The 18,992-nt window shown below is 40.0% G+C and overlaps 1 protein-coding gene across 1 annotated transcript in view; it reads left to right on the top strand.

Moving 5' to 3' along the window:
• LOC103215663 (A disintegrin and metallopeptidase domain 3-like) overlaps positions 1–18,992 on the top strand; it is an 87,350-nt gene that overhangs the window by 23,637 nt on the left and 44,721 nt on the right. The window contains exon 11 of the mRNA XM_007962249.3: positions 18,234–18,370. Within this exon, the coding sequence (XP_007960440.3) occupies positions 18,234–18,370 (137 nt within the window). The remainder of the gene's footprint in view (positions 1–18,233; positions 18,371–18,992) is intronic.

Raw genomic sequence — 18,992 nt, 5'->3', positions numbered from 1 at the left:
TTTTTTTTAAACTGAAACTCTATACCCATTAACCACCTGGAAACCACCATTTAACTTTCTGTTTCCATCAATTCGACAACTTCATATTCCTCATATAAGTGCAGTCATACAGTATGTTCTTTCTGTGACTGGTTTATTTCACTTAACATAATCTCTTCAATGTTAATCTATGTTGTAGCACGTGACAGAATTTCCATTGTTTTGATGACTGAAATATATTTAATTGTAAGTATATACCACATTTTCTTTATCCTGTCATCTGACAATGGATGTCTAGGTTATTTCCATATCTTGGCTACTGTATATAATGCTGCAATAAACACGGAAGCGCATATATCTCCTTGATATTCTGATTCTATTACTTTTGGATAAATACTGTCTTAACAATCAATTTTCTATCGCTTATTACAGAATACCTTAAACTGTGTAATTTTAGAGAAATTTATTCCTTATAGTTGTGGAAGTTGCAAAGTCTAAGGTAAAGGGGCCACATCTGGTGAGTGCTTGTGTCTGATGAAAATGCTGCAAGGTGACACAGGGCATCACGTGGCAAGGGACCTGAGCATGCCAGCTCAGGTCTCTCTTCCTCTTCTTATAAAGCCACCAGTCTCATTCTTAGGATAGCCCGTTTATACTTTAATCCATGAACGGATTCATCCTTTCATGAATTTCTCTAATTTCTCTAAATTTTTTAGTAGTTAAATAGTTTGAGGTTTTAGATTTAAGACTTTAATTCATTTTTATTTGAATTTTGTGTATGGTGAGAGATAGGAGTCTAGTTTAATTTTTCTGCCCATGGATATCCAGTTTTCCCAGCACCATTTATTGAAGAGACTGTTTTCTCCCCAGTGTATGTTCTTGGCACCTTTGTCAAAAATGAGTTCACTGTAGCTGTGTGGATTTGTTTCTGGGTTCTCTATTCTGTTCGATTGGTCTAAATATCTGCTTTTATGCCAGTACCATGCTATTTTGGTTACTGTAGCTATGTAGCATAATTTGTAGTCAGGTAATGCAATTCCCCCAACTTTGTTATTTTGGCTTTGCCTATTCTGGGACTTCTGTGGTTCCATATATATTGTCGGATTTTTTTTTTTCTATTTCTGTGAATCATGTCATCGGTATTTTGAGAGGGTTTGCATTGAATCTGGAGATTGTTTTGGGTAGTGTGGGCATTTTAGCAATATGGATTCTTTCAAGCCATAAACATGGAATACCTTTTCATTTTTTTGTTTCCTCTTCAATTTCTTTTCTTTTTTTTTTTTTTTTTTTTCTTTTTTGAGACTGAGTCTCGCTTTGTCGCCCAGGCTGGAGTGCAGTGGCCTGATCTCAGCTCACTGCAAGCTCCACCTCCCGGGTTCACGCCATTCTCCTGCCTCAGTCTCCCGAGTAGCTGGGACTACAGGCGCTCGCCACCTCACCCGGCTAGTTTTTTGTATTTTTTAGTAGAGACAGGGTTTCACCATGTTAGCCAGGATGGTCTCGATCTCCTGACCTCGTGATCCGCCTGCCTCGTCCTCCCAAAGTGCTGGGATTACAGGCGTGAGCCACTGCGCCCAGCCTTCAATTTCTTACATCAGCGTTTTATACTTTATATTTCCATTACTGAGATCTTTCACTTCTTTGGTTAATTTCTAGGTATTTAATTTTATTAGTGGCTATTGAAAATGTTATCACATTTAAAATGTTCTTTTCCAGATTATTTTCTGTTGGTACATAGAAATGCTACTGATTTTTGTTTGTCGATTTTGTATCCTACAAATTTACTGAATTTGTTTATCAATTCTAATAGATTTTTCATGGAATCTTTACGTTTTCTCAAATATAAGATTATATCATCTTCAAACATGGATAATTTGACTTTTTATTTGTCAATTTGGATGCCCTTTATTTCTTGTCTGATTGCTCTAGCTAGGACTTTCCGTACTATGTCGTGTAACTGTGGAGAAAGTGGGTGTCCTTTTCATATTCCAGATCACAGAGGAAAGGCTTTCCGTTTTTCCTCAGTGAGTATGGTACTAACTGTGGGTCTGTCATATATGGCTTTTATCATTTTGAGGCCTGCTTCTTCTATACCAGCTTTTGAGTATTTTTTTATTATTATTATACTTTAAGTTCTAGGGTACATGTGCACAACGTGCAGGTATGCTACCTATGTATACATGTGCCATGTTGGTGTGCTACACCCGTTAACTCATCATTTACATTAGGTATATCTCCTAATGCTCCCCCCGACCCCCTCCCCACAATAGGACCTGGTGTGTGATGCTTCCCGTCCTTTACCCAAGTGTTCTCATTGCTCAATTCCCACCTACGAGTGAGAACATGCGGTATTTGGTTTTCTGTTCTTGTGATAGTTTGCTGAGAATGATGGTTTCCAGCTGCATCCATATCCCTACAAGGGTCAAGAACTCATCCTTTTTTATGGCTGCATAGTATTCCATGGTGTATATGTGCCACATTTTCTTAATCCAATCTGTCACTGATGGACATTTGGGTTGACTCCAAGTCCTTGCTGTTGTGAATAGTGCCACAATAAACATACGTGTGCATGTGTCTTTATAGCAGCATGACTTATAATCCTTTGAGTATATACCCAGTAACAGGATGGCTGGGTCAAATGGTATTTCTAGTTCTAGATCCTTGAGGAATCACCACACTGTTTTCCACAATGGTTGAACTAGTTTACAGTCCTACCAACAATGTAAAAGTGTTCCTATTTCTCCACATCCTCTCCAGCATCTGTTGTTTCCTGACTTTTTAATGATTGCCATTCTAACTGGTGTGAGATGGTATCTCATTGTGGTTTTGATTTGCATTTCTCTGATGGCAAGTGGTGATGAGCATCTTTTCATGTGTCTGTTGGCTATATGAATGTCTTATTTTGAAAAGTGTCTGTTCATATCCTTTGCCCACTTTTTGATGGGGTTGTTTATTTTTAATCTTGTAAATTTGTTTGAGTTCTTTGTAGGTTCTGGATATTAGCCCTTTGTCAGATGAGTAGATTGCAAAAATTTTCTCCCATTCTGTAGGTTGCCTGTTCACTCAGATGGTAGTTTCTTTTGCTGTGCAGAAGCTCTTTAGTTTAATGAGATCCCATTTGTCAATTTTGGCTTTTGTTGCATTGCTTTTGGTGTTTTAGACATGAAGCCCTTGCCCATGCCTCTGTCCTGAATGATATTACCTAGGTTTTCTTCTAGAGTTTTTATGGTTTTAGGTCTAACATTTAAGCCTCTAGTCCATCTTGAATTAATTTTCATATAAGGAGTAAGGAAAGGATCCAATTTCAGCTTTCTACTTATGGCTAGCCAATTTCTTGGCACCATTTATTAAATAGGGAATCCTTTCCCCATTTCTTGTTTTTGTCAGGTTTATCAAAGATCAGATGGCTGTAGATGTGTGGTATTATTTCTGAGGGCTCTGTTCTGTTCCATTGGTCTATATCTCTGTTTTGGTACCAGTACCATGCTGTTGTGGTTACTGTAGCCTTGTAGTATAGTTTGAAGTCAGGTAGCATGATGCTTCCAGCTTTGTTCTTTTGGCTTAGGATTGTCTTGGCAATGCAGGCTCTTTTTTGGTTCCATATGAACTTTAAAGTAGTTTTTTCCAATTCTATGAAAAAGCCATTGGTATCTTAATGGAGATGGCATTGAATCTGTAAATTACCTTGGACAGTATGGCCATTTTCACAATATTGATTCTTCCTATCCATGAGCATGGTATGTTCTTCCATTTGTTTGTGTCCTCTTTCATTTCACTGAGCAGTGGTTTGTAGTTCTCCTTGAAGAGGGCCTTTACATCCCTTGTAAATTGGATTGATAGGTATTTTATTCTCTTTGAAGCTATTGTGAATGGGAGTTCATTCATGATTTGGCTCTCTGTTTGTTAGTGGTGTATAAGAATGCTTGTGATTTTTGCACACTGATTTTGTATCCTGAGACTTTGCTGAAGTTGCTTATCAGCTTAAGGAGATTTTGAGCTGAGACAATGGGGTGTTCTAAATAGACAATCATGTCATCTGCAAACAGGGACAATTTGCCTTCTTTTCCTAACTGAATACCCTTCATTTCTTTCTCTTGCCTGATTGCCCTAGCCAGAACTTCCAACACTATGTCGAATAGGAGTGGTGAGAGAGGGCATCCCTGTCTTGTGCCAGTTTTCAAAGGGAATGCTTCCAGTTTTTGCGCATTCAGTATGATATTGGCTGTGGGTTTGTCATAAATAGCTCTTATTATTTTGAGATACATTCTATCAATACCAAATTTATTGAGAGTTTTTAGCATGAAGGGCATCTATTGAAATAATCATGTGGTTTTTGTCTTTGGTTCTGTTTATATGCTGGATGACGTTTATTGATTTGCGTATGTTGAACAAGCCTTGCATCCCACAGATGAAGCCCACTTGATCATGGTGGATAAGCTTTTTGATGTACTGCTGGATTCTGTTTGCCAGTATTTTATTGTGGATTTTTGCAGTCACGTTCATCAGGGATATTGGTCTAAAAATCTTTTTTTTTTGTTGTATCTCTGTCAGGCTTTGGTATCAGGATGATGTTGGCTTCGTAAAATGAGTTGAGGATTCCCTCTTTTTCTATTGATTGGAATAGTTTCAGAAGGAATAGTACCAACTCCTCCTTGTACCTCTGTAGAATTTGGCTGTGAATCCATCTGGTCCTGGACTTTTTTTGGTTGGTAGGCTATTAATTATTGCCTCAATTTCAGAGCCTGCTATTGGTCTATTCAGGGATTCAGCTTCTTCCTGGTTTAGTATTGGGAGAGTGTAAGTGTCCAGGAAATTATCCTTTTCTTCTAGATTTCTAGTTTATTTGCATAGAGGTGTTTATAGTATTCTCTGATGGTAGTTTGTATTTCTGTGGGGTCAGTGGTGATATCCCCTTTATCATTTTTTATTGCGTCTATTTGATTCTCTTCTCTTTTCTTCTTTATTAGTCTTGCTAATGGTCTATCAATTTTGTTGATCTTTTCAAAAAACCAACTCCTGGATTCATTGATTTTTTGGAGGGTTTTTTGTGTCTCTATCTCCTTCAGTTCTGCTCTGATCTTAGTTATTTCTCACCTTCTGCTAGCTTGTGAATGTGTTTGCTCTTGCTTCTCTAGTTCTTTTAATTGTGATGCTAGGGTGTCAATTTTAGATCTTTCCTGCTTTCTCTTGTGGGCATTTAGTGCTATAAATTTCCCTCTACACACTGCTTTAAATGTGTCCCAGAGATTCTGGTATGTTGTATCTTTGTTCTCATTGGTTTCAAAGAACATCTTTATTTCTGCCTTCATTTCATTATGTACCCAGTAGTCATTCAGGAGCAGGTTGTTCAGTTTCCATGTAGTTGAGCAGTTTCGATTGAGTTTCTTAGTCCTGAGTTCTAGTTTTATTGTACTGTGGTCTGAGGGACAGTTTGTTATCGTATTTGTTCTTTTACATTTGCTGAGGAGTGCTTTACTTCCAACTATGTGGTCAATTTTGGAATAAGTGTGATGTGGTGCTGAGAAGAATGTATATTCTGTTGATTTGGGGTGGAGAGTTCTGTAGATGTCTTTTAGTTCCGCTTGGTGCAGAGTTGAGTTCAATTCCTGGATATCCTTATTAACTTTCTGTCTCGTTGATCTGTCTAATGTTGACAGTGGGGTGTTAAAGTCTCCCATTATTACTGTATGGGAGTCTAAGTCTCTTTGTAAGTCTCTAAGGACTTGCTTTATGAATCTGGGTGCTCCTGTATTGGGTGCATATATATTTAGGATAGTTAGCTCTTCCTGATGAATTGATCCCTTTACCATTATGTAATGGCCTTCTTTGTCTCTTTTGATCTTTGATGGTTTAAAGTCTGTTTTATCAGAGACTAGGATTGCAACCCTGCTTTTTTTTGTTTTCCATTTGCTTGGTAGATGTTCCTGCATCCCTTTATTCTGAGCCTATGTGTGTCTCTGCATGTGAGATGGGTCTCCTGAATACAGCAAACTGATGGGTCTTGACTCTTTATCCAGTTTGCCAGTCTGTGTCTTTTAATTGGAGCATTTAGTCCATTTACATTTAAGGTTAATATTGTTATGTGTGAACTTGATCCTGTCATTATGATCTTAGCTAGTTATTGTGCTTGGTAGTTGATGCATTTTCTTCCTAGCATTGATGGACTTTACATTTTGACATGTTTTTGCAATGGCTAGTACATGTTGTTCCTTTCCACGCTTAGTGCTTCCTTCGGGATCTCTTGTAGGGCAGGCCTGGTGGTGACAACATCTCTAAGCATTTGCTGGTCTGTGAAGGGTGTTATTTCTCCTTCACTTATGAAACTTAGTTTGGCTACATATGAAATTCTAGGTTGAAAATTCTGTTTTTTAAGAATGTTGAATATTGGCCCCCACTCTCTTCTGGCTTGAAGAGTTTCTGCCGAGAGATCTGCTGTTAGTCTGATGGGCTTCCCTTTGTGTGTAACCTGACCTTTCTCTCTGGCTGCCCTTAAGATTTTTTCCTTCATTTCAACTTTGGTGAATCTGACAATTATGTGTCTTGGAGTTGCTCTTCTCGAGGAGTATCTTTGTGGCGTTCTCTGTATTTCGTGAATTTGGATGTTGGCCTGCCTTACTAGGCTGGGGAAGTTCTCCTGGATGATATCCTGAAGAGTGTTTTCCGACTTGGTTCCATTTTCCCCCTCACTTTCAGGCACACCAATCAGACGTAGATTTGGTCTTTTCACATAATTTCATACTTCTTGGAGGATTTGTTCATTTCTTTTTACTCTTTTTTCTCCACACTTCTCTTCTCGCTTCATTTCATTCATTTGATCTTCAATCGCTGATTCTCTTTCTTTCAGTTGATCGAGTCGGTCACTGAAGCTTGTGCATTTGTCATGTACTTCTTGTGTTATGGTTTTTATCTCTATGAGTTCTTTTAAGGTCTTCCTCTGCATTGATTATTCTAGTTATCTGTTCATCCATTCTTTTTTCAAGGTTTTTAGTTTCTTTGTGCTGGTTATGTAGTTCCTCCTTTAGCTCTGAGAAGTTTGATCGACTGAAGCCTTCTTCTCTCAGCTCATCAAAGTCATTCTCCATCCAGCTTTTTCCATTGCTAGCGATGAGCTGTGTTGCTTTGAGGGGGAGATGCGCTCTGATTTTTTAATTTCCAGCTTTTCTGCACTGCTTTTTCCCCGTCTTTGTGGTTTTATCTGCCTCTGGTCTTTGATGATGGTGATGTGCTGATGGGGTTTTGGTGTGGGTGTCCTTTCTGTTTGTTAACTTTCCTTCTAACAGTCAGGACCCTCAGCTTTAGGTCTGTTGGAGTTTGCCTGCTGTCCACTCCAGACCCTGTTTGCCTGGGTATCAGCAGCAGAGGCTGCAGAAGATAGAATATTACTGAACAGCGAGTGTTGCTGTCTGATTTTTGCTCTGGAAGCTTTGTCTCAGGGGTGTACCCCACTGTGTGAGGTGTGAGGTGTCAGTCTGCACCTAGTGGGGGATGTCTCCCAGTTAGGCTACTCAGGGGTCAGGGAACCACTTTAGCAGACAGTCTGTCCGTTCTCAGATCTCAACCTGCATGCTAGGAGATCCACTGCTCTCTTCAAAGTGTCAGACAGGGGCATTTACCTCTTCCGAGGTTTCTGCTGCTTTTTGTTTAGCTATGCCCTGTCCCCAGAGGACGAGTCTACTGAGGCAGGCCAGCCTCCTTGAGCAGCAGTGGGCTCCACCCAATTCAAACTTCCCGGTGGCTTTGTTTACCCACTTAAACCTCAGCAATGGCTGCTGCCCCTCCCCCAGCCTCGCTGCCACCTTGCAGTTAGATCTCAGACTGCTGTGCTAGCAATGAGGGAGGCTCCGTGGGCGTGGGACCCTCTGGGCCAGGTGTAGGATAGTATCTCTTGGTGTGCCATTTGCTAAGACCCTTGGTAAAGCGCAGTGTTAGGGTGGGAGTTACCTGATTTTCCAGGTGTTGTGTGTCTCAGTTTCCCTTGGCTAGGAAAATGGATTCTCTTCCCCCTTGCGCTTCCCAGGTGAGGCAATGCCTCGCCCTGCTTCAGCTCTCACTGGTCAGGCTGCACCAGCTGACCAGGACCGATTGTCCGGCACTCCCCAGTGAGATGATCCTGGTACCTCAGTTGAAAATGCAGAAATCACCTGTTTTCTGTGTCACTAACGCTGGGAGCTGGAGGCCAGAGCTGTTCCTATTCGACCATCTTGGGCACACCCCCGCTTTTGAGTATTTTTATCACGAAGAGATTTTGAAGTTGATCAAAGGCTTTTTCACCATCAATTGAAATAATCACATGGTTTTTGTGCTTGATTTCCATTGATAAGATGTAGCACATTGATTGATTTGCATCTGTTGAACCATCCTTGCATCCCAGGGATAAACCACACTTGGACATGAAGAATGATCTTTTGGGGGGGCGGAGCAAGATGGCCGAATAGGAACAGCTCCAGTCTCCAACTCCCAGCGCGAGCGACACAGAAGACCGGTGATTTCTGCATTTTCAACTGAGGTACTGGGTTCATCTCACTGGGGAGTGCCAGACGATCGGTGCTGGTCAGCTGCTGCAGCCCGACCAGTGACAGCTGAAGCAGGGCGAGGCATTGCCTCCCCTGGAAAGCGCAAGGGGGAAGGGAATCCCTTTTCCTAGCCAGGGGAACTGAGACACACAACACCTGGAAAATCGGGTAACTCCCACCCCAATACTGCACTTTAAGCAAACAGGCACACCAGGAGATCATATCCCACACTTGGCCGGGAGGGTCCCACACCCACGGAGCCTCCCTCATTGCTAGCACAGCAGTCTGTGACCTACCCACAAGGCAGCAGCGAGGCTGGGGGAGGGGCGCCCGCCATTGCTGAGGCTTAAGTAGATAAACAAAGCTGCTGGGAAGCTCGACCTGGGTGGAGCTCACAGCAGCTCAAGGAAACCTGCCTGTCTCTGTAGACTCCACCTCTGGGGACAGGGCACAGTAAACAATAACAAACGCAGCAGCTCTGCAGACGCAAACGACTCTGTCTGACAGCTTTGAAGAGAGCAGTGGATCTCCCAACACGGAGGTTGAGATCTGAGAAGGGACAGACTCCCTGCTCAAGTGGGTCCCTGACCCCTGAGTAGCCTAACTGGGAGACATCCCCCACTAGGGGCAGTCTGACACCCCACACCTCACAGGGTGGAGTACACCCCTGAGAGGAAGCTTCCAAAGCAAGAATCAGACAGGTACACTCGCTGTTCAGAAATATTCTATCTTCTGCAGCCTCTGCTGCTGATACCCAGGCAAACAGGGTCTGGAGTGGACCTCAAGCAATCTCCAACAGACCTACAGCTGAGGGTCCTGACTGTTAGAAGAAAAACTATCAAACAGGAAGGACACCTACACCAAAACCCCATCAGTACATCACCATCATCAAAGACCAGAGGCAGATAAAACCACAAAGATGGGGAAAAAGCAGAGCAGAAAAGCTGGAAATTCAAAAAATAAGAGTGCATCTCCCTCGGCAAAGGAGCGCAGCTCATCGCCAGCAACGGATCAAAGCTGGACGGAGAATGACTTTGACGAGATGAGAGAAGAAGGCTTCAGTCCATCAAATTTCTCAGAGCTAAAGGAGGAATTACGTACCCAGCGCAAAGAAACTAAAAATCTTGAAAAAAAAGTGGAAGAATTGATGGCTAGAGTAATTAATGCAGAGAAGCTCATAAACGAAATGAAAGAGACGAAAACCATGACACGAGAAATACGTGACAAATGCACAAGCTTCAGTAACCGACTCGATCAACTGGAAGAAAGAATGTCAGCGATAGAGGATCAAATGAATGAAATGAAGCGAGAAGAGAAACCAAAAGAAAAAAGAAGAAAAAGAAATGAACAAAGCCTGCAAGAAGTATGGGATTATGTAAAAAGACCAAATCTACGTCTGATTGGGGTGCCTGAAAGTGAGGGGGAAAATGGAACCAAGTTGGAAAACACTCTTCAGGATATCATCCAGGAGAACTTCCCCAACCTAGTAGGGCAGGCCAACATTCAAATCCAGGAAATACAGAGAACGCCACAAAGATACTCCTCGAGAAGAGCAACTCCAAGACACATAATTGTCAGATTCACCAAAGCTGAAATGAAGGAAAAAATCTTAAGGGCAGCCAGAGAGAAAGGTCGGGTTACCCACAAAGGGAAGCCCATCAGACTAACAGCAGATCTCTCGGCAGAAACTCTTCAAGCCAGAAGAGAGTGGGGGCCAATATTCAACATTCTTAAAGAAAAGAATTTTAAACCCAGAATTTTATATCCAGCCAAACTAAGTTTCATAAGTGAAGAAGAAATAAAATCCTTTACAGATAAGCAAATGCTTAGAGATTTTGTCACCACTAGGCCTGCCTTACAAGAGACCCTGAAGGAAGCACTAAACATGGAAAGGAACAACCGGTACCAGCCATTGCAAAAACATGCCAAAATGTAAAGACCATCAAGGCTAGGAAGAAACTGCATCAACTAACGAGCAAAATAACCAGTTAATATCATAATGGCAGGATCAAGTTCACACATAACAATCTTAACCTTAAATGTAAATGGACTAAATGCTCCAATTAAAAGACACAGACTGGTAAACTGGATAAAGAGTCAAGACCCATCAGTCTGCTGTATTCAGGAGACCCATCTCACATGCAGAGACATACATAGGCTCAAAATAAAGGGATGGAGGAAGATTTACCAAGCAAATGGAGAACACAAAAAAGCGGGGGTTGCAATACTAGTCTCTGATAAAACAGACTTTAAACCATCAAAGATCAAAAGAGACAAAGAAGGCCATTACATAATGGTAAAGGGATCAATTCAACAGGAAGAGCTAACTATCCTAAATATATATGCACCCAATACAGGAGCACCCAGATTCATAAAGCAAGTCCTTAGAGACTTACAAAGAGACTTAGACTCCCATACAATAATAATGGGAGACTTCAACACTCCACTGTCAACATTAGACAGATCAACGAGACAGAAAGTTAACAAGGATATCCAGGAATTGAACTCATCTCTGCAGCAAGCAGACCTAATAGACATCTATAGAACTCTCCACCCCAAATCAACAGAATATACATTCTTCTCAGCACCACATCGTACTTACTCCAAAATTGACCACGTAATTGGAAGTAAAGCACTCCTCAGCAAATGTACAAGGACAGAAATTATAACAAACTGTCTTTCAGACCACAGTGCAATCAAACTAGAACTCAGAACTAAGAAACTCAATCAAAACCTCTCAACTACATGGAAACTGAACAACCTGCTCCTGAATGACTACTGGGTATATAACGAAATGAAGGCAGAAATAAAGATGTTCTTTGAAACCAATGAGAACAAAGATACAACATACCAGAATCTCTGGGACACATTTAAAGCAGTGTGTAGAGGGAAATTTATAGCACTAAATGCCCACAAGAGAAAGCAGGAAAGATCTAAAATTGACACTCTAACATCGCAATTAAAAGAACTAGAGAAGCAAGAGCAAAACACATTCGAAAGCTAGCAGAAGGCAAGAAATAACTAAGATCAGAGCAGAACTGAAGGAGATAGAGACACAAAAAGCCCTCCAAAAAATCAATGAATCCAGGAGTTGGTTTTTTGAAAAGATCAACAAAATTGACAGACCACTTGCAAGACTAATAAAGAAGAAAAGAGAGAAGAATCAAATCAAAGCGATTAAAAATGATAAAGGGGATATCACCACCGACCCCACAGAAATACAAACTACCATCAGAGAATACTATAAACACCTCTATGCAAATAAACTGAAAAATCTAGAAGAAATGGATAATTTCCTGGACACCTACACTCTTCCAAGACTAAACCAGGAAGAAGTTGAATCCCTGAATAGACCAATAGCAGGCTCTGAAATTGAGGCAATAATTAATAGCCTACCAACCAAAAAAAGTCCAGGACCAGATGGATTCACAGCTGAATTCTACCAGAGGTACAAGGAGGAGCTGGTACCATTCCTTCTGAAACTATTCCAATCAATAGAAAAAGAGGGAATCCTCCCTAACTCATTTTATGAGGCCAACATCATCCTGATACCAAAGCCTGGCAGAGACACAACAAAAAAAGAGAATTTTAGACCAATATCCCTGATGAACATCGATGCAAAAATCCTCAATAAAATACTGGCAAACCGGATTCAGCAGCACATCAAAAAGCTTATCCACCATGATCAAGTGGGCTTCATCCCTGGGATGCAAGGCTGGTTCAACATTCGCAAATCAATAAACATAATCCAGCATATTAACAGAACCAAAGACAAGAACCACATCATTATCTCAATAGATGCAGAAAAGGCTTTTGACAAAATTCAACAGCCCTTCATGCTAAAAACGCTCAATAAATTCGGCAGTGATGGAACGTACCTAAGAATCATAAGAGCTATTTATGACAAACCCACAGCCAATATCATACTGAATGGGCAAAAACTGGAAAAATTCCCTTTGAAAACTGGCACAAGACAGGGATGCCCTCTCTCACCACTCCTAGTCAACATAGTGTTGGAAGTTCTGGCTAGGGCAATCAGGCAAGAGAAAGAAATCAAGGGGATTCAGTTAGGAAAAGAAGAAGTCAAATTGTCCCTGTTTGCAGATGACATGATTGTATATTTAGAAAACCCCATTGTCTCAGCCCAAAATCTCCTTAAGCTGATAAGCAACTTCAGCAAAGTCTCAGGATACAAAATTAATGTGCAAAAATCACAAGCATTCTTATACACCAGTAACAGTCAAACAGAGAGCCAAATCAGGAATGTACTTCCATTCATAATTGCTTCAAAGAGAATAAAATACCTAGGAATCCAACTTACAAGGGATGTAAAGGACCTCTTCAAGGAGAACTACAAACCACTGCTCAGTGAAATAAAAGAGGACACAAACAAATGGAAGAACATACCATGCTCATGGATAGGAAGAATCAATATCGTGAAAATGGCCATACTGCCCAAGGTAATTTATAGATTCAGTGCCATCCCCATCAAGCTACCAATGAGCTTCTTCACAGAATTGGAAAAAACTGCTTTAAAGTTCATATGGAACCAAAAAAGAGCCCGCATCTCCAAGACAATCCTAAGTCAAAAGAACAAAGCTGGAGGCATCACGCTACCTGACTTCAAACTATACTACAAGGCTACAGTAACCAAAACAGCATGGTACTGGTACCAAAACAGAGATATAGACCAATGGAACAGAACAGAGTCCTCAGAAATAATACCACACATCTACAGCCATCTGATCTTTGACAAACCTGAGAGAAACAAGAAATGGGGAAAGGATTCCCTATTTAATAAATGGTGCTGGGAAAATTGGCTAGCCATAAGTAGAAAGCTGAAACTGGATCCTTTCCTTACTCCTTATACGAAAATTAATTCAAGATGGATTAGAGACTTAAATGTTAGACCTCATACCATAAAAATCCTAGAGGAAAACCTAGGTAGTACCATTCAGGACATAGGCATGGGCAAAGACTTCATGTCTAAAACACCAAAAGCAATGGCAGCAAAAGCCAAAATTGACAAATGGGATCTCATTAAACTAAAGAGCTTCTGCACAGCAAAAGAAACTACCATCAGAGTGAACAGGCAACCTACAGAATGGGAGAAAATTTTTGCAATCTACTCATCTGACAAAGGGCTAATATCCAGAACCTACAAAGAACTCAAACAAATTTACAAGAAAAAAACAAAAAACCCCATCAAAAAGTGGGCAAAGGATATGAACAGACATTTCTCAAAAGAAGACATTCATACAGCCAACAGACACATGAAAAAATGCTCATCATCACTGGCCATCAGAGAAATGCAAATCAAAACCACAATGAGATACCATCTCACACCAGTTAGAATGGCGATCATTCAAAAGTCAGGAAACAACAGGTGCTGGAGAGGATGTGGAGAAATAGGAACACTTTTACACTGTTGGTGGGATTGTAAACTAGTTCAACCATTGTGGAAAACAGTATGGCGATTCCTCAAGGATCTAGAACTAGATGTACCATATGGCCCAGCAATCCCATTACTGGGTATATACCCAAAGGATTATAAATTATGCTGCTATAAAGACACATGCACACGTATGTTTATTGCAGCACTATTCACAATAGCAAAGACTTGGAATCAACCCAAATGTCCATCAGTGACAGATTGGATTAAGAAAATGTGGCACATATACACCATGGAATACTATGCAGCCATAAAAAAGGATGAGTTTGTGTCCTTTGTAGGGACATGGATGCAGCTGGAAACCATCATTCTTAGCAAACTATCACAAGAACAGAAAACCAAACACCGCATGGTCTCACTCATAGGCGGGAACTGAACAATGAGATCACTTGGACTCGGGAAGGGGAACATCACACACCGGGGCCTATCATGGGGAGGGGGGAGGGGGGAGGGATTGCACTGGGAGTTATACCTGATGTAAATGACGAGTTGATGGGTGCAGCACAGCAACATGGCACAAGTATACATATGTAGCAAACCTGCACGTTGTGCACATGTACCCTACAACTTAAAGTTTAATAATAATAAATAAATTAAAAAAAAAAAAAAGAATGATCTTTTTAATGCACTGTTTAATCTGGTTTGCTAGTATTTTGTTGAGAAATTTTGTGTTAATATTCATCAGAGATATTGACCTGTAGGTTTCTTTTTTCAATGTGTCTTTGGTTTTGGTATCAAGGTAGTACTAGCCTCATAGAATGAGTTTGGTAGTATTCCTTTCTACTCTGTTTTTCAGAATTGTTTGAATAAGATTGGTATTAGTTCTTCATAAATGTTTTGTAGAATTCAGCAGTGCAGCGATCAAGTCCTGGCCTTTTCTCTCCAGGAAGGCATTTTATTATCTCTTTGATCTATTACTTGTTATTGGTCTGTTCAGGATTTGGATTTCTTCATGGTTCAATGTTGGTGGGTTGTATGTTTCTAGGAATTTGTCCATTTCTTCTAGATTATCATTTTATTGGCATATAGTTGCTCATAGTAGCCACCAATGATCCTTTGAATTTCTGTGGTATCAATGGTAATGTCTCCTTTTTCATCTCTGATTTTATTTATTTGGATCTTCTCTCTCTTTTTTTTTTTTCTTAGTCTGGCTAAAGGTCTGTCAATTTAGTTTAACTTTTCAAAGACCAACTTTTTGTTTCTTTGATCTTTTATATTATTTTCTTCATTTCAATTTCATTTGTTTCTGCTCTGATCTTTAGTATTTCTTTTCTTCTACTAATTATGGATTTGGTTTGCTCTTGCTTTTCTTGTTCTTTAAGACACATATTAGGTTGTTTACTTGAAGTTTTACTTCTTTTTTGGTGTGCATACTTATAAATTGCCCTCTTCATACTGCTTTTACTATATCCCACAGGTTTGGTTATGTCATTTTCCCATTATTATTTGTTTAAAGAAATTTTTCAATATCCATCTTAATTTCTTCATTCACTCACTGGTTATTCAGGAGCATATTGTTTGTCATGTATGGACAAACTGGGTGAGGAGCCTCACCCCATTGCCATCACCAACACAGGCTCATGGAGAGCACTGCCAGACTACTGCTAATGTTCCCTTAATGCCCAAGGGCTCTTCAGTCATCTGGTGCTGAATGCTGCCTGACCTGGGACTCATCCTTCAGGGCATTGGGCTCTCCTCTGGCCTTGGGCAGGTCCAGAAATGAATCAGGGACCTGGAGAGCCTGCTTGGTGGTCTGCTGCCCTATGGCTGAGGTGCTACCTAACGTGCAAGACAAAGTTCCCTTTACTTTTCCCTCCACTTTTTTCAAGCAAAGGAGTCTTGCCCTGTTGCACTACAGCTGAGAATGTAGAGTCTCACCCAAAGCCAGCAAGTCTCACAGGCTCACCCAACACCCATGGCACACTTCCTGGGTATCACTGCTGGTTATTCAGGTCTCAAAGACTCTTCAGTTAGCAGGTGATGATGTTTTTCAGGACTGGGTCCATCCCTTCAAGGCAGTGTTTCCTTCTGGAAATGATATCCAGGAACTAAGGCCTAAAAAGGGGTCTTCAGGACTCTGACTGGTGTCCTATCCTGCCGTGGCTGAGCTGGCATTCAAAATGCAAGACAAAGCCTTCCCTACTCTTTCCGTTCCCCTCCTCAAGCAGAGGGAAGGGGTCTCTTTTGGAGCTGTGAGCTCTGCAGCCTGGGGTTAGGGATGAGGTGATGCCAGCACTCCCTTAGTCACACCAGCTGGTATCTCAATAGGCCATGTGCCCCCAGTCTACTGGCTCTGGACCCAGTTCAGCACTAGGATTCACCTAGAATTGCAGTCCTTGTGGCCTAGACTGCCTTTCAAGTTTATTTAGGACCCTAGAGCACTTTAGCCCATGGTGGTGAGTCTTGTAGGAACTCAAGTTCCAACCACTGAGATCAGCGATTCCTCTCTGGCTAGGGCTGGTTTGAATACTCCTTCCACAGGTGGGCATCAGCTGAGTTTGGCCCAGTTTTGTTTTCTGCTATAACAGTGCAGCACTGAGTTCAATGCCTCACAATTGCTGCACTCTCCTCTCACCAGCACAAAGAAATGCTCTTTGCACCATGCCACTGCTGCCACAGGATTGACGAGGGATTGTATCAGTGGTTTTTCTACTTCAGTACCTCTTTCAACTATGTGAAATTAAAACCAGAGCCGGGTGCAGTGGCTCACGTCTGTAATCCAAGCCCTTTGGGAGGCCGAGGTGGGTGGATCACCTGAGGTCAGGAGTTCAAAACCAGCCTGGCCAACATGGTGAAACCTCATCTCTACTAAAATTTTAAAAAGTTAGCCGGGCATAGTGGCATAGTGGTGCATGCCTATAATCCCAGCTACTCGGGAGGCTGAGGCAGGAGAATCGCTTAAATCCAGAAGGCAGAGGTTATGGTGAGCTGAGATCGCACCATTACACTTCAGCCCTGGGCGACAAAAGTGTGTGTATAATGTATGTAACATACATATATATAGCAATAATGTACATATATATGTGATTTATCCCAGATATGCATGGTTGGTGTATCATATGAATATAAAATAATGTCCTCCATTATATTAATAGACTAAAAAAGAAAAATTATATGATTCTAGTAGTAGATTCAGAAAAAACAAATCTGAGACTATTTATAATAAACCCTCAGCAAACTAAAAATACAGGGGAACTTATTTAACTTAAAGAGAGCATCCAAAAAAAAAAAAAAAACAGGAAACAACATATTTTGAGTAAATAAGACATTACTACTTAGATCAGGAAAAATACAAGAAAGTAGCTTACCAGTCACAGTCAACATTAGAAATGGAAAGCACCAAATTCTGTGAGACCAACAGGAACTGTCATTTATTGTTGACAGAAATGTGAATGATATCCACTGTGGATAACAGTTTTATAGTTTCTGACAATACTCAACTTACCCTTGCCATATGATCCAGCAATCATCCTCCTTAGTATTTACCTAAATGAGTTAAAAACTTTTATCCACCAAAAAAATTTCACATATGTGTTTTTAGCTTTATTCATAATTGTCACAGATTGGAAGTAACTTAGATATCCTTTAACAGGTGAATGGATGAGCAAACTTTAGGACATCCATACAATGGAATACTACCCAGTGATTTAAATAATAAACCACAATAAGATGTGGAAAATCCTTAAATTTGTGGTGAGAGAAACCCTTACTAAAAGACTATATGTGGTATTATTTTCACTATATGATGTTCAGAAATAGGAAAAAATATAGAGGTAATGACAAGGTTTCTGGAAGTTTGTAGAAATGCTACTTGTAAGATATTATATTATTCTACTTTAAAAAATTAATTGACTCTTCACAAATTATTTCTGAGGTCAAAACTGATTGCCAGTTCAACTCTCCAAAATCTGTATATCTTTTCCCAGTGTTCTCTTGAGAAATATTGTAGTTACTAAAATAATCTTCCTACTTCTCAGAATGTTTTCTGAAATTTGCTGAAATTAAATTGAATAGTACGTCATAAAAATATATGATTGAATTATTCTTATTTTAGGTCAATACCATTTTGATTAAAAATATTGTCACTCAAAAGGAATAAAAAATTGTACATATTTTTATTTCTAAGTAAATAGTTAGAAATAATTTATTTCTAAGTAAATAAATAGCAGTTTTTAAAATTTGCACTTGCATTTATGCAGTATGGCCAGAAACATTTGACAAGATCAAAGGAGTGAACAAAAAAATCTTAGGCAATAAATCTGAGTTTTTGTTTGTTTGTTTCTATTTAGTATGCAAAGAAAATCACTGTAGAAGCCTTTTCAGTTGTTATGGCACAGTTGCTTGGAATTAATCTGGGATTGACATATGATGATATCTACAATTGTTACTGTCCAGGACCTACATGCATAATGAATCCTGATGCGATGTAAGGAGTTGTTTTTATCAACTCTATGTTTTCTCTTAAGAAATATTTCTAGTATTCCTTGATGTAGAACCTCTTGCAATATAATTTAAGAAATTTTTTTAGATACAAATGTGCTTATTTAAGACATTAAAGAAAGTATAGAATGTTGTACAAAATGTGCTTAATAGTTCTACATTCAATGATATTATTTAGAGAAAACGTGGATGCTAATGATTACCTTACAACTGTCTAGTTGCATTAGTTGAAAAACTGTTCAGCGTCATCAGATGAAATAGTACCTAGGTAGTAAGCAGTTTGAAAAGCAACTAAACTAAGGAGATGTGAGAACTAAGAAGACACGAGAATTTTGCAATGCTTGATTCTGAACTGGATTCTTTTGCTATAAAATGCTAGGACTGTGATGTTTGGGAAAATCTGAATGGAATTCAAGGATTAGATATTAATAACACATCTTTATTTTATGATTTTGAAGGGTCTAGAGTACTGAGGTAGAATAACCCATTTCTATGTGAGAACTATATAGATGTATCTAGTGTTCGCAGAACACATTGTTGGCCTCTTATCTGTTTCAGAAAACAAAATTTATTTTGGGGGCTATATTTGCATTATTTCTTTTAAGTTT

Source organism: Chlorocebus sabaeus, chromosome 8 (genome assembly GCF_047675955.1).
Source record: "Chlorocebus sabaeus isolate Y175 chromosome 8, mChlSab1.0.hap1, whole genome shotgun sequence".
Classification (NCBI taxonomy): Eukaryota; Metazoa; Chordata; class Mammalia; order Primates; family Cercopithecidae; genus Chlorocebus; species Chlorocebus sabaeus.
The sequence above is the reverse complement of the archived record's forward strand: the minus strand, read 5'-3'. Positions and strand labels throughout refer to the sequence as shown.